Genomic DNA, 25,146 nt, shown 5'->3' on the forward strand with positions numbered 1-25,146 from the left:
TCACTAAGTGGTCATGAAAATGAATTTCAAAGTGAACCCAGTGGTATCAAATAATTGGTATGAGACAAAAGACTGAAACTTAAAGATCTCTTTGTAAAATAAAAAATTAGGTCCTTGTTTTAAAAATGAAAGCAATCATGTTATGCTGTATACTTTCTTTTCTCTAACCATCAGCAATGGAGTTTCCTTAGTACTTCTTAAAACAATGTGTTCTGGTAAAATCAAGATTTATCTGTTTTGCCTGAGCTCTGGTCTCCTTACAACCTCATACTGTTAGCCTGCCTTCCACGATTTGTGTATCATGTCTGAAATGCAGGCAGACTGTTGTGACGCTTGCAAGTCAAAGGAACCACTTGGGATTCTGGTTTTGTGATTCACAGACTTTGTTTCATCTTACACTGAGCGGCTGATTGGGGAAATAATTTTTTTTTGTTAATGTGCTCATTTTTTCACTTCAGTATGTGCTTCTGGGGTGCACTGAAAGTGTATTTGTTTCACTTGGTTCTCCATTTTTAAAAATAGTGAAAACTTTAAAAAAATAAGAGTTTTCATAAAAGTTTTTCTTTTTACCTTCAGTTTTCTGTAATCAAGCATGTTCTGTTTCTCAATTTTAGACTTCTTGTTTTCTTCCTGCTGGAATAAATCTCCCTGAGTGTTCTGCTGTAAAATGAATGATTTTGCTTTGGAGAGGGACAATTAGAAATCTGCCCGATTTCTGAAGTTTTTCAAGTCTCTTCATTCACTCAGCCTTGAATCAGAATGCAGTTGTGGTTTCTTCAGTTTGTGGATGCTGCTTTTACACAAAATCTGAATTAGTATAAAGAAAATTTTTTGTATTTTACTTTTTTCCCCTTTCTGATAGATCTTTCTTGTAGCAACATAAAGCTATGAGATAGGCCAGATAAATATGTTAATTCTCTGAATATTGTTATATTCATGACTGATTTTGAATAAATGTGAGTTTTGTTGATATTTTCAGAAACAGTGTGAAAGTAGTCAATGACAGTGTATTTTAACTTGTTTTGACTAGTGTTTCTTCTGTACACTATCTTCTGCTGCTTGCATTAAGCATGCATTTAAAAGGGAAGTTTAAATTGAAAAACCTAAGTGGAGTTGACTAAAGAAATAAGAGAAATGCTTTGGGGAAAAAGAAAGAGATTAAACATATTACTTCAGAATTTTATGCATCCCTGGTCTTGTTAGCAACTGTTACCAGAGAGAAATGCCTTCCTTTTTAAAATGCGGAGCACTGGAATATTCTTAAGATGTGAGGTTTTCTTTAATAATTGTAGTCTGCATTGCATTAATTTGAAAAATTCAATGTGATCATAATGGTGCTGTGTTTTGGTACATTTTTAGATCAGCTTTCAAGTTGATCTAAAGTAGAAATGGTGCTAGTTTCAGTGATTATTATTAAGGGAGGGAGACTTTTCTTTTTTTCTACTTTTTTACTATGTTACTTCAAATTATGTGATTTCTATTAAACATAATTGTAGCAACAAGATGAAAAAGTACAATAAGGGCACTGTCCTTAGAGCATGTTTTATAATGAAAAATATGGACAACCTCCCGTATTTCATTAGCCTCATCAGTCCTTTTATTTACTGGTAATAAGGTTGCTGAAGGTTGGAGATCAGTTTTCTGTGGTTTCAAATAAAAAAGGAAAAAAAAAAAAAAAGAGCAAGTTTTGGCTTTTGCTCCAAGAGTTAAATAAAGATCTTATTTAAAACTGGAAATGGAGATGCTTCAGCTTCCAATTTTCCCTTTTAACTTTCAAAGCTTAGAAGCAACGTCATTCTCCTCATGGGCAGAATTTTATTTCTGTCAGCATAAATCCAGGCCATTTGTGAGAAGTTCTCTCAAATGGTCTCATCACCACGAGATATTTTTCATTTTGTGAAGAAACACTTACTTCATAATTTTATACTTTTGTGTTGAATTTGTTTGCATAAACCAGAACAGAACAAAGTAAATACAGGAACTGTCATGAAATGCAGTATTATTTATCATAGGGGCACACTGCAGTCGGTTTTAAGACTGTTTTAATAACATCAAGTCCACAAGACAAGAAACTCCTGTCTTCAGTTAAAAATGTCCATAAATGTTTTTCTCCTGATAGCTTTGCTATGATTATATTTATGGTCTCAATAGTTTGGGTAGGTAGTTTATTCTGGATTTTCTTTCTTTTTTCCCCAAATACCTGTAAGCATTCGGTGTGAGATGCCTGTAGTTCTAGAAGTGCTTTTAGAAGGTATAAAGTGCTTTTAGGAGGAAATGGGAAGTGGGCGCGAAGGGCACTGATGGGTGCAGGGTGAATGAGCGAGACTCGCAGGATGTTTCAAGGCGGGAGATACGCGTTGCTTGATTTCCCTCTTCCCCCAGTCTTTCCGAGTTGTTTGTGAAAATAGCCTGAGCGTTGTGGTAATTAATTTCCTGATTTCACCCGCTTTGTCTTGCCCGGAGCGGCTCGCAAGCCTGGCTGAGGAGCGCGGGCAGCGCCCAGCGCCGGCCGGGCGGGCGGTGTCGGGAGCGCTTCGCGGCCCCAAAAACATCGCCTGCCCTTCCTTCCCCTCCCTGCTCCGGGCACCCTCAGCCCGGCCTGGGCCATCGCCAGCCCTGGGGACGCTGCGGCACACACAGGGACGGCTGCGGCTCGGGCAGAGCAGTGTGCGATGATGATGATGATGATGATGATGATGATGATGGAGGAGGAGGAGTGTGGTGGGAGCGTGCACCGCCTCGCTGTTCCCCTCCCAGCCCCCCGGCATCCCGCTGGAGGAGGGTGACGGGCTTGGTGGGTTGCTAGGACAGCGTCCCCATAAGGCTGTGCCCAGCGGGGATGTTGGTGTTGGCGTCCCGCACCAGCGGGGAGCGGCGGGGGCTCCGTCCGCACGGCACAGCCCGGCTCGCTCCGAGCGCAGCATCCCCGCTCCCCGCTCCCCGCTCCCCAGCCCGCTCCCCGCTCCCCAGCCCGCTCCCCGGGCTCCCATCTCGCCTCCCGTCCCCGCTCTGTGTCCCGGCAGGTGGCAATGTCCCTGCGGCGGGGACCGGGATGCTGTCCCGCACCTCCCGCCCGGACAGGCTCGCCACGCTTTAGGCAGCTGCTCTGTGTCCCTTGGGATAAAGCATCCAGCTGCAGACCTCAGCCAGCAGCCGCTGTTTTGGTTCTTGGTGCTCTTGTTTTGGTGTTTGGAGTGGAAGGTGTTACGGTGGAACTCATGTTTTGTGCTGATACTCTGCTTTTAATCAGCGGTGGAGGCTGTGAGCTGCTGAGGGCTCTCTGCACCGGGTGGAGATACCATCTTACACATAATAAGGTGATGAAATCTCAGAGTTTCGCTCCGTGACATCTGGCCATTTCATCTGCGGGTTGGTCCCTCCTGCCTAAATGCGATTACTCCAACTTTATTTCCAGCTGTTGGGTTTCCAGAGGCCCCAAAGGGCAGCTGAGACACACAGAGTGATTTGATTGCTGGCTGTTAGCAGAGGATGAGGGGATGAGAGCTGTGCTGCGATGTGGTTTGTGTGCTCTTGCAGTAGGCAAGGAGGGGCAGTCAACACCATCCTTCCTCAAGAGCCTGACAATTGATTTTAGTTGGACTCTGGGGGGAAAAAAATTGAGTTGCTCTGTGTTCGTGTTTTTAAACAAAATAAAAGCCTAACCCCAAAGTGAGTCTCTTAAATCTAGAGGAAAGTTTCTGATTGCAGTAGCTGAAACTTAGCTTTTAAATTGGATGTCAAGGTTTATATGCTGCACTTTTTGAGTAGAAAGGTAGGAATTAGTATCCTATATAAATTGTTTATGTTGGAATGTTAAAAGTAGGTTTTGACCACTAATCCTTTAATTAGTGCCTGTTCAGACTTCATTGATATCAACAAAAACATTATAGTCAATTAAGTTGGTTTCAGTTAATTCACTCAAAAGTTATGACTGATGGGAGAGGGTGATAGTGTTGGTTATGAGTCAGGCTGCAGAATGGCATAAATCAGAATCTACTTTTCACTTGGAATCTCCCTTAAAGTGTTGTACTGAAATGTGTCTAATTTTCAGAGATGTAGATGACCAGAGATAAATTAAAATGTTGTTTAGGAGAGTTGCCAGGAGGCCACGCAGTCTCCTGCTCGGTGCAGGATAATTGCTAAGGTTCTATCAGGTCAGCAGCTCTGGTTTTGGATAGTGGAGTCTGAGGTTGGAGATGTAACAACCCCTCCAGGCAGCCTGTTTCAGTGCTTCTGGTGGGCAGAATTCTGCCAGATACCTAACCTGAATCTCAAGACACATTTTGTGGCTGTTTTCTCTTCTTACACCATCTGCTGTTACTGAGGAGAGTTTGTGTTAACTCCTTTTCAAGTTGCAGTCTGTAATGACATCATTCCTTAGATTTTTTTCTTTTTACAAGACTGAAAAATCCCTGTGTCTTTGCAACATATTTGTCCTTTAACTTGGTATTGAACAGTCCTATTAGGTGTGATGCCATACGCACTGCTGTCCTGGCTTCCTTAATGGGGAGGTTAATGTGGAAAACCTCTAGTAGGATGGTGGAAAAATATCCAAGAATGGGATGAAGTAAGGATGTAGGTGCTTTATCTGTGTAACTGATTGAGTGTTTCAGTCTAGAAACACCTCACAGCAACGCTGCAGTTTCGTTTACATTCCTTTTACAACCCAGGGATTTAACAAGTATAAGCTAAATGTGTTCTGGAAGGATTTCTTGAAAAGAAAGATAACAGCATAGTGTGGCTTATTTCTTCACAGCTCCTAAAAATAAAAAGTCTGGCCTTAAACTAACTTGTGATCACAAAGCTCTTATAAGAGGAGACGTTTGGCTAAAATCTGAATGTTTTCAAGACCTTTTTCAATCTTAATAGTCCTTTCCATGATAGCAAAAAATCCTATGATGGTATTTTCTACTCAGAGGGGAGATTTTGTCTGTTTAGATTCAGTAACAGAAGTGCTTTTTGGAAACTGAGTGTTTTTGGGGTTTATTTGTTTGTTTGGGTTGGAATGGGTTCGTTTGTTTGGATTTTTGTTTGTAAGGGTTTTGTTTGTTTAAAAAACCCAAACATTTTCTGTGGGTAAACAGGATAAAAAAAAAAAAAAAAAAAAAAAACAGCTGAGGAAATAATGGCAGCTGAACTGAAGGTGAGAGCTTTGGGTATAGTGACATTAAACATTCAGCTCTGTGTGGAGAGATGTCAGTTGTGAGGGTGAGTGAAGAATCCAAGAGTGGAGTGAGATCTCCAGAAGGCAGCCTGGATTGACATTGGTTAGGGAGCTCTTTCTGCTGCCTTCCATCTGGAAGGCTTGGAGCTCCTTTGCCATATGACAGTAGGGAATAAAGATGGCACAACAACCTTCATGTTCCAGAGAAAAGCCTTGTGGCTTCTTTGAGAGGGAGAGAGCTTGGGTTCACTTTTGGTTTCCCTGAGACTCTGACTTCAGAGATTGATTCAGTGATATTTGTGCCTGTTACCTGTTGAAAACTCTGCCTTTGTGCACCTCTGCAAACACTCACTCAGAGAACAAACCAACAGGATTCTCCACTTTTCACAAGAATTAAAATCCCAACCAGAGCTTCAGAAGTTAATTTTCTTCCTGCCTGTGTAGTTTGATACATCATGTTCAGTGCATTCCATCAGACTTATGGGATGTGTAACCTGGCAAAGCAAACACTGCTACTGGAACTTGAGCGTTTATGTTCCCTGATATCCTTGTGTTACCTGTTTAACTTTCACTAATATTTCTGTGACACTTTATTAATAAACATAATGTACCCGTGATGGTAATTTAATTTTACTTTGAAACCTGGTAATAAATGTTTGAACTGCAGAGCATTTCTGTAGATGTGTTTTAGCCTGGAGAAATGTTTAGAGGAGAAGCCGAGCTGCACTTCTGCTGATGGCACCGTAATTCAGTGGTTTGTATTTAGAAGTAAATGGTTTTCAGATTAGAACATCCTCTTACAATGAAAACATCCAGGGGGTGAATGTTAATCAGATCTTGTAGAAAAGTGCTCTGTGGATGAAGGACAGGCAGAGGTGGTGAGGTAATGCACAAAATAAATGTGCAGCCCGGGTGGAAATTTTGCCTTTACCACGGGGTTGATTTGCCAGAACCACAGCAGTCCTGAATTGTTACGCCTGTAGACTGGAAACAAACTGGAGTGTCTAAAAAATACTAAAGGCAGGTGTTGGTTTTGAAGCACAGAGGGTGGGATGGGATGGGCAGAGCTGGGAACAAACCCTGTACTGAACATCAGCGCTGTCACATTTTTAATTCAAATAGTGTTTTAAGAGAAAGTTGTGCATTGTCTGTCTTGTGCTGCAGCAAGCAGAGGGTGCATTGTGGGCTGCACCACTGACTTCCTGAAGAGTTTGGGATTTTTGTATTGAAATACTGATAAAGGAAATGGAAACAGAAGCGGAGAGAATGGAAAACGTTTTGAAAACAGTAAATGTTCTTAAGATTTTTAGGAAAATTGACATATACTTCATGCTACATTTTGAAAATTCAGTTGTTGCATGTGATTGCACTATTGCAATGTCTTGATTTAGAAGGTGGAGGGCAGCATTAAACCCACAGACCTAATTTAATGGGGTAAACCACTATTAATAGAGACACAAAGTGAAAGGTCTGCAATCTGTGTTATATTGGCTGAAATGTGGTGACTTTGAAGATGGACCAAAGAAAATACAAAATGTTTTACTTGACTCAGAGTTGTTGTTTAATTTGAAGAATGGCAAGTTCCTATATAGAAGGTGAAAAAGAGCAATATAATCTGTTATTAACTATATCATTTACATTAAATATGTAGTTTGTGTTTTTGTCCCTTGAAAAATAAAGAGGATTCAACAGTGGAGCAAGGAAGTGTTTGAACTGAAGGCTCATGGGTTCTTGTAAGGCTGATGTGCAAACATTTTGCAGGGTTCTATCTGCCACCCTATTTTATATTTAACATAAAATATATATTTAATTGCCTCTGAAATGTTTGGAAATGAACTTTTTAAAACCATATGCCTTTTAACTGGTGCATGGTAGAGGTGTTTACGAACACTGGCCAAATGTGGTGTTGGTTTGTTTAACCTGATTCCCTAGTTGAGTTCAAGGCAGTGCTGTGACCAGATGTAAACAGGTTTTGTCATGGCCACTTGCAATGTGTTGTATTTAGGAATCAAGTTCATTTAGTAACTTATGGCAGGGTTTTATTCCTCTTTGTCCATGCCTTGTTCAAATTCAAATAGGAATAGTGCTGAATTTCCATTGTGGCTAAGAGTAAAATATGACTTTGTGTAGGTAATGCTCTTGCACTGAACATAACAAAGAGATGAGTTAATGTAAAGGTTTTGTGGTTTGGGTTTTTTCTCTAAATATGAGTAATGTTTTGTAAATGCATGAACCAAAATGACTATAAATAACATTTTGGCATCATGTTCTGTGCCAGACATTGTGGAACAAAGTCATGGCTGGAAAGGACAGAGGTGGAGTGAGTGTCTGAAGAGGAATCATTGGTTCAATGTGACTGTAAATGCCTTTGTTGTGAAGAGAGAATGAATGTGGAATTGTATTAAGTGACCACTGATAGCTGGTGTGAGCAATGGATATGGTATTCTGGGCAACTAGAAAGGTTATGGAATGGCTAATGGCATTATTAAAATTATAATAAAGTAAGAATGTCAAGAGGTCAAAATAAATACTAAAGATATATTGTATTATCTGAGAGAGAATGGGCAAATAAAAAGAAGAAAAAGTGAAGAATCTTAGAAGTAAGAATAATTTGATTAATGTGGCGTTTGCATAAAACCAAAATTAGGTTAAAAATATTGTTTCAGCGTCCACAAATATCTAAAAATGTGTAAACAAAGAATAATGCAAGAAAGATGGTATTGGAGTAACTGACAGAGAATAATTTAGAATTAGTGTTTTTGGTGCCACTTGACATTTTGTGCACTGAAATAAACAGGGATATAGGGGGAAATAGGAGATCGCAATATAATAGATTTTAAAAAGGAGCAAAAGAAGGTGAAACTGAGGGAGGGACCAAGAGGAAATTCAGGAAGAAGGAGAAAAAGAGAAAACTGAAGGATGCAATCTTTAAACTACATAATCATGTAGGAACTACCTGCAAACTGAGAAAGAGCCATGCATGGGTTATAGGTTATTTTTTTTTGCCTCTTGTTTATTAAACCAGGAGGAGAATCCATGTTTGCTTCCTGCTCTTGGGTCTGTAGGGCAGCATGGTCCTTTCTCTCCAGAGGGCTGCATGTTCCTGAAGCAGTGACTCCTTCCATAGCAGCATTTCTCCATTTTTTTCTTTTCTTTTTTTCTTTTTAAGTCTCTTTTTCCATGGTTCAGCAGATACCTTAGTGGGTAAAATAAATACAGAGTCCTGCTCAAGATATTATAGTATAAAGCAAAATTCTAATAGTTCTTTTACTACAATTTTAGGGACATAGTATAAGTTCTTTGTGGTCTTTCTTTTTCTTTGAATGCAAATATCTTTATAGCTAGGCACACACTCAACTTGCCTGATAAAGAAGTTGAAAATGAAAAAGCTGTACAAATTTATATACATTTAATATTGTATGCAGTGCATAAAAACATATTTCATAGCCTATCTGTGAGTTGCATTAGGTCCTGACTGTTCAAGGTTTTTTATCAGTCCTGCTGTACAAATCTTGTCTTTTCTTTATGCAAACAAGTTGGTATTTTTTAGTGTTTGCATGATAATTTCAAAAGACTCATCCAAAATAAACTTACATTTATTAAACTAGAACTTCTGCTGCTGGTGTATCAGAGCAGCCAAATGCAATGTATGTGAACACTTGTGGAAATCAGATTTTTATTCTACTGTAAGTTAAAGAAACCCCAACCACCCACAAATCAAAGAAGACTTGCCATTCCCAAAGAAAGCAGACAGTATTAAAAGAATTCACTTTAATTCAAATGAGGGCTATAGACCAGATCATTGTATTGATATCAAGTTCCTTGTGATTGATGCTACAAGAGTGAATAAGAAATTAATTTGATAGACATTGATTTTTGTACTGCAGTGTATTGACATCGTGCAATGTGATATCTGCTTTACAGAACTTGACTACTTTCTTATTGCTCTTAAAGGTTATTCTTTATTCCTCTACTTCCTACCTTTTTATTAATATGAAGAAATTAACATTCCAACCTTTCTGTTTTGAGCAACTCATTTGGTTTCAATGGCACGGGGCGATTTGGCCTAGACAACTTCCGTCCTTTCGAGAAATTAAGTCTTCATTAAATCTCCTCCTTTCAAAGTTTTCATAACAGAATAAGATTTAATGGATGGCTACACGTACAAAAGTTTTTACTGGGTATGCAGGATTAAAGTCTAGGTGATAATTTCCTCTACCTTCTACCATTTAATTTTTTCCTATGTTTTCTTGAAACTCTACTGCCTTTACTCCACACCTCTGAATAGTTTCAAAGAGTTTCTTTGAAAAGTCATCAAACCACATAAATGCAGTTCATTGCATAAACTTTGGAACTTGGAAAGCATTTGGACATTAATATTGAGGGCAGTCTCAGTTTTTGATATTAATTCTGGCTTTTTTTGCTCATAGGCATAGGAAATTTAAGAGGATATTGGACCTACAGTTGCAGAAGAGTTTTGTGTAAGAAATGTCATTAGACCTCTCTGAAGGTGTGTTAAAAGGCTAACTTGCAGCAAAAAAATCCACATATCTAAGTTTTTGTGACAAACTGGGGTCATTAGCCTACTTTACATAAGAGTGTGCCATAGATTTTGCACAGAGTGGAATACTGGGACAGGTGGAAGCTGGGTACATGAAAAATAAGTTGCAATTTTCAAAAGGCAGCATGCTACTTTAGCAGCTGGAATTGTAGCTGGAATTGACCCAAACCAGAGGTTCAGTTTAACAAATACAGTTGTTAGAGTTTGATGGAATTATCTGAGGAAAGAGATGGAAAAAGGAGCAAAAATTAAACATTTCAGTCAGTGAGCTGAATCATTTTAGAAAGAACTGCATTTTAACATGGAGGATTACTGTGCTTTTTAAAATGCTATTATGTAACACCTCAGCAAAACCCAATTTAAGTTTCATTTTTATCTGTGGCATAGAATCAATAGGACATGCACATGTTGTGTTTATTGCTGATATATTTTTCAGCTGTAACAATGTCACATCACATTTTTCAGTTTTAGCATTTTAATTACACATATTTGACTTGAATTGCTTATGCACCTCATTTAATGATTAAGTCAATGTTTATCAAAAATCAGAAGAAATCAGACAAAGAATCATCTTTGTTGTTGTGTCTTTTATGCCTTAGAGTTTGAGACTAAAGTAATATTATTCTGTTTTTAAATTTGCATGACCCAGATGTTACTTCTGTGTCAAGAACAAGAGTGAACCTCCCTAGAATATTCTTGTCAGAACAAAATAGTGACTGTTGTATTTCAATCATTTCCATAGCTGGTGAATTGAAAAATTTATGGACAATATATTACAGGGGAGGACTGCAGCGTGATAAGAGAGCACAGGATATTAAAAGAGATTATGCATCCCCAAAAAAGGAGAGATTTACTGTACTCAGGAACTTCAGCGTGGACAGGGAAAAATAAAAATGGAAAATTTGCTCGCAGATAAAAACCCCCAAACAGTTGAAGGTCAAACCCTGACAAATTCTGCACTGGAGTGGGGCTTTGTCTCTTTGCCCAGTGTTCTCCTGGCCCTGTGTTTCCTGTACTGGATAAACTCCCCAGACCCCTCCTGGGCACTCTGGTACCTCGGGCCGTGGTTCATGGAGGCAGCAGAGCCCTGCAGGATGGGAATACCCCAGAAAAGAGAATCTCAGTCTGCTGTGCTGCTATGAAATAAAACAGCCGGGTGGGGTGAGGGGGTAGCCTGCTTATTTGTTTCTTTTCACCCTGAGTTATGTGTGTTTCACTGTGTGTAATTGACACCACGGTTCACAGCATCTCTGAATTTGTTCCACTTTGTCATAAATACCTGATACTTCATTGTCCTGTGGTTTTTATCCTCTTTCCAGTGAATAGGATTTAATCCTTTTTTATTTTATTTTTTTTCTAGATGCTCATTTGCTCAAAGCAGATGTTTTATGACAAGTAATTTGAGGGTATAACATGGAAGAGATATGAAATAAAGCTGCTTGAGTGCAGCATTGTCTGGAAAAAAAAGTAGAGCCATGTGGAAGAAAATAATACAACAGCATCACTGCGATTGTAGGTGGAAAAATGAGTGTGTTTATTTTGATGAAACCTACTGAGAGATGTTTATTTAAGATAACTATGATGTTATAGTACAGTTTGTAGTATAATCCATTATACTGATTTGTTTTATGGTAAGATTTCATTAGTTTCTAAGCGATATCTGGATGTTGTTTACCTATTAGTTTTAGTTGTTGTGAAAACTTTGCTCATAACAAAGCTTTTGAGTTGTTCATAAAATTGTTCATAAATTGTTCAAAATATTTCTGCTTTGAGGAGCATTTAGTAGTCTATACCTCATATAGAAGGGGTATGTGATGGACAGAAAAGAGCTGAAAGATGAGTTTATGCCTTTGTTTTCTCCTTGTGGAAAACAGAAGTTGAAGAGGTCACTTGAATTCCAGAACTTAGTCCTCCATGGTAGAATTAATTCAGTCTTGAAGGACCTGGAGATACCTATTCTGGGGATATCTATTCTGGAGATATCTGTTCTGGAAATAACTATTCTACAAATTGCAAAGCACTTCCTTACTCCTTAAAACAAACACGAGCAGATGGGTAAATAACAAATTTCAGTGCTAGAGGGTCCATAACAGTGAACTGACCACAAGGAAGTTGGACTCAGAATTGAGATGAGACATTGCTGTCATCTTTTCTCCTCCTGTTTAGGAAACTTGGTAAACACCAGTTTAGGACATGTTAGCTTCCTTTGTCTTCTGCCAGAAGTCTGGTGCTAGTGCAGAATTGTGTGTGTCAGCTTTAGAGCTGATCACCTGTGTGTAATTCATTAATATTGTAAGAACATCTAATTTTAATAGCAGACCTATTTTGAGAAGCTTTAAGATAGCTTTAAGAAGCTATCCAGAAGACAGCTTGACTTCATCTTTTCCTGTGTGTGTTTTCTTTTTAATAAAATCTTACATTTTAACTTAACTTTTTTTTTTCTTAATCTCTGATATTTTTTATTGTCTTGCATAAGGAAAGTCACAAAAGATCACATAAACATGTCTTTAGCTCCACCCTGAGAGGTCTGATGTTTGGGTGCCTGAATGGAGGAATTTGTAGGTGATTTTTCATTATTTTAAATTGTAAATAATGTCATTGTAGATAGGAAAAGTTATAATTTTTTATTAATATCTCTGGCTTCTGTTACACAATTTCTGTTGTCTCAAAATGCAGCATGTGCTGTGTTCCCAAACTGCAGAGTGCTTAGGAATTATCAGTGGTACATGCACTTTTTTTTTTTTTATGAGATACATATTTCTTCCATTGGAAATATTAGGGTGGATTTTTCCTTTTTTTTCAGCTGTTTCTATTTCAAACCTGCAATTTCAATAGTTAAAGCAGCATGGGAGGTACATTCATTACAATGAAAGTAACAAGGCTCTGGTTCTGCAAAAGCATCTACATTTTGGATCCCATTGGAATTAATGAGTTTGCTATCTGTGAAATTTAACTGACATTTCTGAATTTGGGGGAGCAAGGGTTTTATCAATTTCTTTTGGTTTTTAGAAATGTTAGTGTTGTCAAAGTTCTCGTCTTGCCTTACGAAGGAGTCAGAACTGTAACAGGGAAAGTTTTAGGGACTGAAAAAGCTTTAGTTTTGGAGCATCAGGATTTACTTTGAGGTTGAGGAATTGTGCTTTTCTAAGAACCTTTTCCAGCAGTCTCTTAAAGTGAGGTTGCTGACCTTGTCTCTGAAGTTTTTCCTGTTAGCAACCTTGTTGTCAGGCTGTGAAATACAAAGGCATGGTTAAAAAAGAAGGAACCTTGTTGACATTTTATTGTGAGTTTTTAAAGCATCAGAAAACTTTTAATAGGTAGGTTAAATGTGGGCATTGTATTGGGAAAAAAAAGTAATCTTGAACTAATTTAAAGTCCACAATTAGTTGGGATCACAGGTGGCAAGAAGAAGTTTTAATGATAGCCTGGCCCAGGCCTTGAGGTAAATGATGCATAATTATTCATAACTGCTATTTTTGGCTTGCTTGCATTTGTCCTAGACCTCTGCCTGAGGAAACAATTTGAAATAATTAGTGTGTGAGTGCACTGACAATGATGAATGAATCAATTGCATCTGGTGCCAAACACGGATCTTGATAAGAAGCAGATAACTTTGGCAACTGTGGATTTTTTGTTTTTAGATTTCTGAGACTGGGAACAGTTTGTTCTTGTTGGTTTTTGTGGTGTTTTTTTTTTTTTTTTTTTTTTTTTTTTTAACTGACATGTTCAACATAGAAAATTACCACTCACTGGGCCATGATCAAAGTGCAGCGAGGAATTCCAGCACTGCGAACACGAAACAGGTCTGCACGCTGTGTGTGCAGCTATTGAGGGCTGAGAAAATGAAGGGGGTATTAAGGTGGAACATTTTGAAAACTCCGGTCAACAGAGCCAAAAGTTAATGTTAAACCAGCAAGATGCATTGCTTATCTCACACAGGCTGCAGGCACGTTTTCCGTCAATATTCAGCAGCGTAAATACAGCTGTGTATCATTACCAGAGAAAAGCTAAAGCAGAAACAGAAAGATTGAGTTCAGATTCCTGCATTGTAGCTTAGTTAATGTTTCTGAGGTCCGCAGAGGTGTTTTCTTTCTCTGGCTTGAATACTCATTTCTATCTATATAATTCACTTTGTATGGTTTTAGGTGTAGGTGGATGTGAGGCTCTTTTGAAATTAGAGGTGTTTAATGAAGAGGGAAAAAGTTAATTTTAATATTTCCTTATTTTCTGGACTTCTACACATTTTTATCTTGTTGGGCTAGTGAACAAATGTTTAGTAGTTTTGAATTTGTTCCTAATAAATTGATTTAAACAGGGTGCAAGGTAGTGCTCAGGTCAGTGACTCCATAACTGAGCTGTGAGCAGCAGTCTCTCAATCCAGACATTATTTGGCTTTTACTCACAACCTTGAAATTACAGCATTGTGAGTAAAGTTCTCTGTGACAAATGTGGCTCTAAAGAAAGATTTTTCAGACTGAAATGCGAGGTATAAATTTAGGAGAGAGCTGACAGCCTGAGAGCTCGTCTGTTTATTCACTTTTGCATGTGTAAAATTGTTACAATGAGGATTTAAAATTTTGAGCTTGTCAACTGCTGCTGCATGTGTTGTGTTTTAAAGGAGTTTCTTGGTGGCAGGCATTTCATGCATTTAATTGGACCTTAAACTCTGTGCAAACTTCAATAGAATGCCTATAATAAAGTTTTCCAACTTCTAGCTAGTCTTTAACCTTCTGCTTGTACATGTAATTAATGTTTTTCTAGTGATTTTTTCCAATGCCAGTCCTAATATTGTGCCAGAAACTTACACCTCTTTGGGCAGTGAGCTCTATTATGTTGAGGATGCCTTGGCAGGATATCGATCTAGAGGAAATTTTAGCCTATCCAAGCAATATTTCTGTTCCTAAGAGAAGTTCTGCTATAATAAATAAGTTTGAATGATCAGATATTTTTTCTTGTAAACATCTCAGAGTGCTGTGTCCAAATCACCTAAAATCTGAAGGTTTTTGTTTGTTCATTCATCTCAGTGGTCTCTGGATTTGCTGCTTGGAATTGGTGTGGGATGAGACTGGGAAAAGAAAACATGGGGAATAACAGTATGTTCAGAGCCTCTAGTCCAGAAACTTAAATAAAAGTAAATTCAAGTATTTAATTCTGTCTCACTGCCTATGCACCTTGCAGGTTGTTCACTCAGGCAAAATATTTAACTTGCATGGGTTATTTTTATCTTAAATGGCAAAGATGCCAGAAGTAAAAGGTGAAATGAATGAAAACCTGAGCAATTCAGAGTCTCTTGAATTGCTGTCACAGTCAGACTGCTCAGAACCTCTCTTGTTGTCTTCTTCATTCTGGATTCTGCCTTTTCCTATGACTTCTGATCTCCTGCAGCTGACCCAGGTGTTCTCTCTGCAGAACAGCTGTCCTAAGAGAGATCTAAAGGGATGCTGCATTCCACTCCACAAAATCAAGGGCACCCTTGACCTGTGGCCAGAATCTGGAGTACAATTTTCAAACTCTCTCTCTCTCCAGAAGTATCAGAATCCAGAGCCAATCTTGCCATTCATCAGGATTTCCCACTTTTCCAGAACTCGAGGGTCCTGTGGGAAAGAAGATGCAGCATCACCGAATTAGGTGGTATCACCATGTGTGTGCACCCTGGAGCAGAGGTGGATTTCCACACCTCAAAGACCATGCAGTTTTTTGACATTTCAGTGGCTTTGTGGCAAATTATGTTATTTTCTTGACTCCCTTTTTTTTTTTTTTTTTTTTTTTTTTGAGACTCTGACAGGGATGATTTCTTTCAGTCGGTGCTCCAAACTTTTCAGTGAAGAGTTTGCAGCTCTGGAATCAGCCTAATATTTGTTTTCCACACTGTCAAGAGCTTTTGGCCTGTAGGATAAACCCAGCCTCTTGACTTGTCCCTTCTTCCCATTTCTGCTGGATGTTCCACAGGAGATGGGGCGAGGACAGTGTTTCCTGGTAGCTGAAGGTGTTTGCTGATAGTACAGTAATTTTTAAATGATGATGATTTTTGGAGCACTGGAGGGAATGCCCCTTTTCCAAACTGAAAGGAATAAGATAACTTAAAAAATAGGTTGTGAGCTCTTGTAAGTTGTTCAAGATGCACAGAATCACAAAGCTTGTTCCAGAAGTGGCAGAAATAAGTGATTTTTATTTTCCCTAGATTAACATCCTAACTATAGGTTGCCCACAAATGTCCTGTGGCTTCTTGCCTTCAAAGCAGTGCCATCAGTCTAGAGTCTGTTCTGTTAAAATAAGGTTTGTTCTGTTAGCTTTGGGTTTATAGCAGTTAAATTCTGCTGTTCTTTGTCCCAGCCCATAAAAAAGAAATATTTAAGAGATTTTTCATCACAGTCAAGTTCCTCTGAACATGTGTTCATAGCAGGCTCACTTGCCACCCAGAGGGGTGAGTCTTGGTGAATACTGCGCTTACATAACTGAGGTTTCATTCCTAGAGTATTCTTCCTTTGGTTTTTGCAGTTTTTTCCCCTCGTGGAAGCAGTTATGCTGCAATGATTTCAGAGCTTAGAGCTCTATAGACCTAACTTGATTTCTGGAGAAAAGAACTGAATCCTGAGCTTAGAGGAGAGAACTATTTCTCTTTTGCAGCCATTACGGAACAATGTAGAATTTTCAATGTAATGAAATGGGAAGCTTATCAGACTTAAATAGGTAAATAATGTAGCCTGGAAAGACTCTTCAGTGGTCCTAAAACTAACTGGATTTTTAGGTGGTCATAGGAACAAGAGTAATTTACTCTGTACCTGTATAATTACTCCTCACAAATCACTTCAAAATATTTGTTGTGGGTATTTGATGTGGATTTTTTTTGTGATATAAACTAATCAGGGTGAATGATGTTTTCTGAGGGAAAGAAGTGAGTGCTCTTACGCTGAGTAAGAAGAGGAAGAATGTTTATTTGGCGTTTTTTTGTATGTTTTTTGAACAGTAATTCACATGGGTTTTTCTTTGCTATGGGAGAATACTTGGTAGATTTTCATGTAACTTGGAGTTACTGCTTTTTTTATTTTATTTTTTTTTGCAGTGTATGCCTTTCCCATAAAAAACAAACTGAAAATGATAATTTCTCTGAGGCAACATGATTGAACAATGTACTGTTTTTTCCCAGATGGAAGCAGAGTGCAATAGGCTTTTTTGAGGAGATGAACACATTCTTTGAAGCAGATAAACTTATTTATTTTTAGTATCTGAATCTGTCACAGTCAGTCTATGGACTGAGCATGATAATAGCTGCCTCAGAGGTTATGTTTTGTGCATTCCAACATTTGTATAGAGTGTGGGGTGTGTGGGGAGGGTTAGGTAATAGATTTTGGTTTGGTTTGACTTTTTTGTTTTCTGGGTTGGATTTTTTTCTGTTTGGTTTTAGGTTTTTTGTTTGTTTTGTTTTTGGGGTGGTTTTTTTTTTTTCCTTTGTTTTTGGGGGGGGCTTTTGGGCTGAGGTTTTTTTGGTGTTTTTTAATAATTTTATTAATATGGCGTTAAGCAGAATAAACAGGTCGTTCATCCTGTCCCACTCCTGTTCAGTGCTGTGCCAGGAGCTCCTTCTGGGGTTACCCATCCTCAGCTGTTTTGAGTTTCCAAGGCAAAGTTTCCTACTGGGCAGGAGGGGACACTGTCAGAGGTATTCAGGTGCCATTGACACCCAGGGAAATCAAATCAAATTATTTAATCTAACTCAGTGCTGGTCCTCAAGCCTGGACAACAAAAATCACTCCCCAGTCCTTCCCAAAGCTTCATTAACAGAGCAGAGAATGCTACTTTGACACATTAATTGGTTGCCATGCTTTCTTTTTCTCCAAGTCAACCTTTCCTTTGGTCACTTGATTGAAATTACTGATAATTGCCGGGCTGTTAGGGGTCTGTTTGTGCAGAGTGGGCTTCAAGGGGCTTTGCTGTCCAAGGGAGCAGGCAAATGGTTCCTATCACCTGAGAGCTGCTGAGTTGTGCTTGTCCTGCACTCCTCCCCTTAAAAAAAAGGGCAACCAAGCAGAAAAAAAGCAAAGATAAACCCAACAGAATACCACAAGAAGTTACTTTTAAGGAAACCTTCTTCCTCATTGGAAAAGAAATGGGAGAGTGAGAGTGCGCTGACACAAAATTAGCATAGGGAATATTTCTTTGCCTATTTCCTGCATTATGTAACAATGTGTTGTACTCAGCACTTACCAACTTTCAGGAAGATCAATAAGTTTTTAAATTTTTTAAAATGAATAATGAATAATGTATTGTATTCCTGCAGGAAAAGAGTAAGATTTTGGATTGTTTGAAACTTTCTGGCTAAATGAAACAAAAAAAAAATGCACAGGGTAATTTAAACTGGTATAGCTTCCTTGATCTCAGGGGTTTTTGTATAGATGTTTAACATTTTGCCATATTTAATATTTTCCTTTCCAGGTGTAAGACAAAGAACCAAATGAATTTTTTTCCTAACAGACTTCTTTGGTTTTTTGTTTCTTAGCCAATGAAAGCCAACAATGCTTTCCACTAAATGTTCTTATGACACTTTGTTTCAACTTTTCTCCACTACTTCATTCAAAGGCTGGAATTTCTGTATAGTTTTGATTGCCCTTTTCTTAGCTAAGGTCTCTATTTTCAGAAAATAATGTCATTAAAGGATGACTCATTCAATTTGTGTGCTCAGACATTTGTATTTGAGTGTTACAGAAAAGTCCACTTGAATTTTCTGGTTTGTAGTTATTTTAAAACAGGACATTACAGATATTGTTTAGTTTGATGAAACATGAACTTCTGTTTTGAGAAATGTTCTATTCTTTCTGCTGTGATAATTCACTGTGGAGAGGCATGGGGCCCTCTCTCTCAAATCTGTGCTATAAAATAGCATCTACCATTCAAACAAAATGTCTTATGGACAGAGATGAGTCATTCTTACATATTTCTATAATGCCTTTCACAGTGGAATTGGTCCTTCTCAGTACTACCACTTTTCAAGTAATAAGGGTAGCAGTAAAAATACTTTTCTGAACTTGGCTGCTACAAAAAAGTGCCATTACCTCACTTTCAGGAACATTAAACTTTTTTTTTTCTTCAGGTGACCTACTTTGTAGGGTAGATATTTGAGATATCTTCCTTTTTCCACAGCTAATCTACCTTTATTGTGCAAATCTCAGTTTATTTGTAATTTAGTGCATCCTAAATACTTTTAATTCCAGCTAAACCTTGAATTTTAAGTTAGTGCTCTATTTTGTGATCAGAAACTAGAAACACTTGCATGGATTTTAGGTTATTTCTGTAACATAGGTTTGTTTGATTCCCTCCTTGGATCACACATGTGCAGTCACCCCAGAACTGCTGTTGATGCCTCAGGTTTTAGCTTTTATATTTTTCAGATTCTGTGCTGCTTTAGTGTGCAGTTCTGAGCCTCATATTAGGAGATAGTAAGCTCTCTTCACAGGGCAGGGATACAAAACTACTCCTTCTCCAGCTGGGGACCAAGGACAAATGATCCAAATCTCAGGTCCAAGAGCAGAAACAAGGTGGGCTGAAGAGAGAAAAACAAGGAGGATGGGACTTCATGGGCTAAAGCTGGAATTGGACAATGAACTCCAATGTGCAAATGGAGCAGAACTGATCAAAGTGAGAGCCCCCGTGAGCAGTCGTGCATTTTGTGACCATTTTGGTTCATCTTGGGTGCAGCCCTGGCTGGGCTCTTGTGCTGCCCATTGAGGCCTTCTAATAAATCCCTTCTTTATTTTTTACCTCTATCTAGTCTATATCCTAGGTCAGCCTTCGCAAGGCATCATTGTCATGATTGAATTAACATTATTTAAATAAGTGGCTGCTAAGTGTAGCCTGGAAATAGTTGACAGGGATGGTGTTCCTGCTGTGGCGTGAGGATACCTCCCTTGCTGGTGGAGGATACAGGGCCCTTGGGGTACAGGCTCCAGGAGCAGAAAAAATGCTTTGGGGCTGAGGAATCACAGAAGGTGTCTGGGAAAGTGCTTTTATGTAGGAACAAAAGGCCTTGCACAGGTATTCAGGGCACACTCTGCTTCCTCATGCTTGGCTGGAATGGGAGTCCTCTCATCATCATTTAAAGAGGCAACTCTATGACCCGTGTGCATGCAGAGGTGCTGAGTTACTTATTTGACCTTAAATCACCTGCAGGGCTGGACTGTTTCACTGATGTTTGTGCTGTGCTTGCTGTGTTTTGCTGCTGCTGGGATGGACAATTTCACCTGCATGGTCACATGGTTTGCGCCACACTCAGGGTGCTCTCCTGAGAATCACCATCAGGATCATGATGTGATCCTGATCACATGATCCATGTGATCAGGATCACATCATCAATCATGTGATCCTGAGAATCACATCATGATTCTCATGAGAATCACCTCGTCACCATGAGGTGGCTGTGAATTATGCAGGGAAGCAGCAGTGCTGGATCCTTGCTGCAGTGTATTGAGTGATACCATCCTGGCAGGGTGTCCTGGTTTAGGGCAAATTTGGGAGAAAACCTCTAAAGGGGTTCCTCTAGAAAGCAGATTCCAGCGGCCGCTCACCCAGCTGGTTCAGGAAAAGATTTCCTTGGAGAAAAGTGAAAAAACTGTTTATTTAACAAGCACAGTATTCACAGGCATAAAACCTGAACAACATTAAACAATAAAACATCTCACTGTTCTGAAGAGACGGCAAATTCAGAAAGTCCTTTTTGTGGGGTGTAGCTTGGCTTGCTCATTCTCTTATCAGTCCCCCCTGCACTGGAAAATGCCACATCCTGGGCCCTGGTGGCCCACAGGTGTGAGCCCCTCGTGTTTTTCTGGGTTTTCAGTCCAGAGCAGGTTTGGACAGTTCCAAGGAAATGAAAAGCCACAGTCCAGGGAGCTTCTCTGCTTCAGCTAGCTGAAAACTAACTGAAAGCAAAGGAGACCTCTGTCCTGCTGTCTGTCCATGCTGCAGACAACACAGGAATGTGGAGGAGCGGGTGCAATTCCTGATCACAAACTCCGTATTTCTTCCCCCCTCTTAGCTCTCAGAACCAGCCTTAAAGGTGCAAAACTCATTTCTGGGCTGAGCAGACAAATGGAGATACAACTCAGCATTATAAAGTCATGCCAGGGAAACAGTCTAGAAAGCAATTATGTGGCTCTAGATGTCTCTTTACCAAAGTGGTAATTTTTTGTTAGGGTCATGGTGAGCTGATGATGTGGCACAGGAATCCAGTTATGCCACTTAGAAGTTCTGGGTATGTTCCTCCGACATTTCAGGACTTGGCACTTCCCATGCTGAAGCTTTTGCAGTTCCTCTGAGCCCATCTCTCCAGCCTGTCAAGGTCCCCCTGAGTAGCAGCACGACCCTCTGGCCTTTTGGCCACTCTTCCCAGTTTTGTGTCACCAGCAAACTGCTGAGGGTGCTCTCATCCCCACCACCCAGACCATTGATGAAGATGTTGAACAGGATTGGACTCTTGGGGTGCCTCCAGCCAGAGTTTGTGATCACAGCCTCCTGAACTATTCAGTTTCAGTTCACTTCCCTACCTACTCAACTGTGTTTTATCAGATTCTCTGTCAGCTTGTTATGGGAGAAAGTGGTAAAACTATGCTGAGTCTTCCTGATGGTTTCCTTGTCCTTTGTGTGCTTGGAAGTGATTCCCAGGATTACTTTTTCAATTATCTTCACAGGAATGGAGGCTGTGATTCCTCAGGATTTCCCAACTCCCCATCCCTCTCTTCCTGTCCCTGCCTAGGAAATGGCATTAACACTTTGTGATTGTTGATCAGGGCTGCCAATTCTGTGTCTTTCCTAAGGCTGTTACTTTGGTTTGTTTGTTTCCCTTTGCTCTATTTTTGGTGTGTTTTTGCCAGGTTGACACGAAGATTGATTTTTTCTCATATCAGCTCCCATAACGGGCTCTTTAGGAGTAGGACAGAGCAGATTCAGCAGTTAAGCTGTGTAGGGCCATGACTTCCTTTACTGTGCAAGTTGTTTTCCATGTGGTGCTTAGAGGTCAGATTCACATTTCTGTACTCTTCACAAGAAAAAGACATCAGAGGGAGAGAGTATTTTATTTAGCCAGGTATTTTTTGTGCTGTTTTCATCTGCCTTACCCAGACAGTGATTATTTCTTAAGGGCAGTAAATTTTAATTTATGCTTTAGAACATTTTGTTAGACCATCTTGAGAAATATAAGCTCATATCCAAAATATCCCAGACAGAGCAATAGAAACAATTTATAATTGTTTATAGAAGTCAAAAATGCTTTAATTAAAGACAGAAATTACAACACAAAATAAGTATATATGGTATATAGTGTATGGCCTTTATAATAAAAAGTTATGCCTTATTATTTTTAAAAAAGAGTTCTTATATTTTTAACCTCTTAGACTCTCTGCCCACATAAGTATGTTTAGCAGAAGTTCCAAGACTAAGCAATTTCTTCTAAAACTATGGTATCACTAGGCATATAAATAGTATTTTATTATTTTCTTTCCAAAATCTCTGTTTATAGTGAATGACATGTTAAATATGTTTAAATTATATTTAGGCATGTGAAACATGATTTTTCATGTTTTTCACTGACATTTTGTATTCAATTTAAGTAAATAATTGCTGTCTTATCAATTATGGCAACAAAATGATTTTCTGTTGGAAGTGTTCTTATTTATGGAGTGAAATAGGTGCAGTGTAATTACAGTAGACATAATTTCTCATTTAGCAGGAAATAATATTGCATCTAAAATTAGAAGATTGGAATATTCCAGAATGTTTAATGCATAAATTATAAAACTCCTTAGCAAAAGTTTTGTATTTACCATTGTCTGCATAAAATACTCCTGTGAGTTCAAAGGTATGTATTTTTTGTTTGTTTGTTTGTTTATTTTTTTCCTTGAAAATTGAAATGGATAAACAAATTTGCATTTTTGGTATGTTTGGGGCACAAGTTGCTGTTTTCACGACAAAAATGTCAGTCTTTACACTTGGAATTTTGGTATATGGAATATGAGGCTTGGTGTAGTGAAAGATAAAGTTCATTCAATGGTTTATTTGTTTGCCTGACTCCTTTGCTTTTGGATGCAGCACCACTGAGGTTCATCAGCAATAATTTAATTCAGTATCACTTCAAAAACAGAACTTCTCCTGTTATGGTAATCAGGTTCCTATGTTCTTCATGTCTTTTTCTGCTGCTGTAAATGGCATGTGGGTTCAATGAAGCTGGAGCTCTCATTTCCCAAAACATTCCCAGTTGGGATGTTGGCTCTGGGACATGTGAATATGAGACAACTCTGAAATGCACTTCTGGACTTCATTGCCTATCAGTTAGTTTGTGTTACTGCCTGTATTTCATGGGTTATAAATTAGCAGTGATACTTGATTTTTCCTGTTTCCTGTGGCTTGAAGCACATTCCAAGTGTTTTCATGTCCTGGGTTTCTCACTAGAGAAACCATCCATCTTCTAGGGGAGAATTCTGATGCCAGCAATGGAAAGGATTTCTGACATCTCAGGGTCTTTGTGGGCTTTGAATTTCACTCTCACAACATGTTCAGTTGGGCCCTGGGAAGCAAGGGACTGAAGCTGAAGATCTGAAAGAGTGTTGCGTACACGTGGTAGCTTGTCTAACCAAGTATATTAAAATGTAATTTTAATCTCTGATTTATGGGACTTCAAAGACTTAACTCACCCAGAAAGGCTGTGATGGCCTTATCTCAGAGCCTTGAGATTGAGCCTTTATCAGAAACATAAATAATTTGACACAGGCCCTGACCTTGGGGCAGGAAAAGACCAGAGATAGGGGGAAGGTTGGTTAGTCTGTCCTCCTTTGGGTTGTGATTCACCCATTTCTGTGGAGGTCAGAACATCCTGGAAGATCATATGGTTACTTCTGCACAGGTACCTGGATGGCAAATACAGGGGCTCATTGTATTCTGGTTCTGTGTAAATTTTCACCTCTGGAGCACAATCCAGCAAAATAAATAAAACACTGAAATCCTTGTCTGATTTTTTTTTTCCGCTCTGCAGTCCCAAACACAGAGAACCAAGTCAAACACATATTTATTGATGCACAATCCCGCCAAGCTTCCATTTATATTTAGTGTGTTTTGTGTTAAAAAATAACAAGCCTCTCTCCTGTGCAGTTGTTTTCATTTTGAGCTTTCATGTACATATAATCAGTGTCTTACTGAGAGCAGTGCAAGCTTAACTTTCTTTTCGGACCACAGGACCTAGAAGTGAGGCAATTTTGAGTGTTTGAATACCAAACTTGAAGTACAGTACTATTGAGTGTGTTCCTATCCAACATTATGACAAAGAAATGAAGCTTGAGGAAATAAAAGTAATATATGGAAGTATTTTTGGCATTACAGCTAATGAACACTCTTTATCTTTAGGGTAATTTTCTGAACCATGTCTAATCTCTGCAGTAAGGTATTGGTGCCACTGAGAATAATTAGTGTAGTGGGTTTCTGGAGGCACTCGGTGCTCCACTGTACCATAGTAAGCTAGACAATAAAATTTAAGCCTCATATTTACATGCAAGGCCTATTGGAGGAGTTTGCTGAGTAGGATTATAGGTCAGGAGTTTCTGCTGCTGTTAATGTCTCTCGACCTTCCACAGAGCAAGTACACAAATATACCTATTTAATGAGATTTGAATTTGAGGTTCTTTGTGAGCCTTCTCTAAAATATGACAATACCTTTTAGTATTGGATGTGTCCTGTTCCAAGAGCCATTTGGCTCTTCCTTGGGCTTTCAGTGCCCTGTTACCAGATTTTTTTTTTCTCAAGTGTTTGTGTGTTTGTCAGCTGTTTCATCTAATGAGTTTCTGTTTGCCCAAGGCTGGAATTGAATGAACCTGAAAGCTCTGAAAGTATGATTAACTCTTTGGGGGTTTTTATGGTTGGTTGATTTTTGGTTTTGTTTGTTTGTTTGTTTCTACAGGTAAAACTACATATTTTTTGTGGCATGCTTTTTTTTAGTTCCCAGTGTGTACAATTTATCAAGTAACAAACAGAATTTTTAGAAAGCTATGTATCTCAAGTTTACTGCTACACTACAGAACTGTGAAGATCATCTAATGCCATTGCTCCTCAAGAATTTTTGGTTAAAATCCTGGTTGAGTTACTTCTGTTTATTTATCTCATATTAAATTAGGCATGAGTTCTTCTTTCATCCCTAGGCTGACACAGGAAAAGTAATTGTTTAATAATGTTTTAGAGCCTTGAGAAATCAAGAGTGTCTCAGCCAGAGGTTGAGAAGATATCTGGACTATCTCCAGAAGTCCCAGTCTCATTACTTTCTTCTTGTTCAACTGAAACAAATTTATCTTTAGAAAATATGAAATGTCAATGAAATATGAGTTCCTGTATTAAACATATTTTTCAATTAGAATAACTGGAAATATGTGCACAGAACTAACTTTTCCTAATT

At 38.8% G+C, this 25,146-nt stretch overlaps 1 protein-coding gene across 6 annotated transcripts in view; it reads left to right on the top strand.

The window, feature by feature from the left end:
* The window catches only part of EPHA3 (EPH receptor A3), a 173,756-nt gene that overhangs the window by 20,697 nt on the left and 127,913 nt on the right, over positions 1 to 25,146 (top strand). For 2 of the 6 annotated variants that reach the window (XM_068180443.1, XM_068180444.1), the window contains exon 1: positions 3,003 to 3,317. The exons of 2 other annotated variants lie outside the window; for them this stretch is intronic. In XM_068180443.1, the coding sequence (XP_068036544.1) occupies positions 3,030 to 3,317 (288 nt within the window). In that variant the 5' untranslated portion in view covers positions 3,003 to 3,029. Of the gene's footprint in view, positions 1 to 3,002; positions 3,318 to 16,011; positions 16,150 to 23,939; positions 24,053 to 25,146 lie in introns of those variants that run through there. 2 more of the 6 variants (XM_068180447.1, XM_068180449.1) reach the window with 2 other exon arrangements.

Source organism: Anomalospiza imberbis, chromosome 2, assembly GCF_031753505.1.
Source record: "Anomalospiza imberbis isolate Cuckoo-Finch-1a 21T00152 chromosome 2, ASM3175350v1, whole genome shotgun sequence".
Classification (NCBI taxonomy): Eukaryota; Metazoa; Chordata; class Aves; order Passeriformes; family Viduidae; genus Anomalospiza; species Anomalospiza imberbis.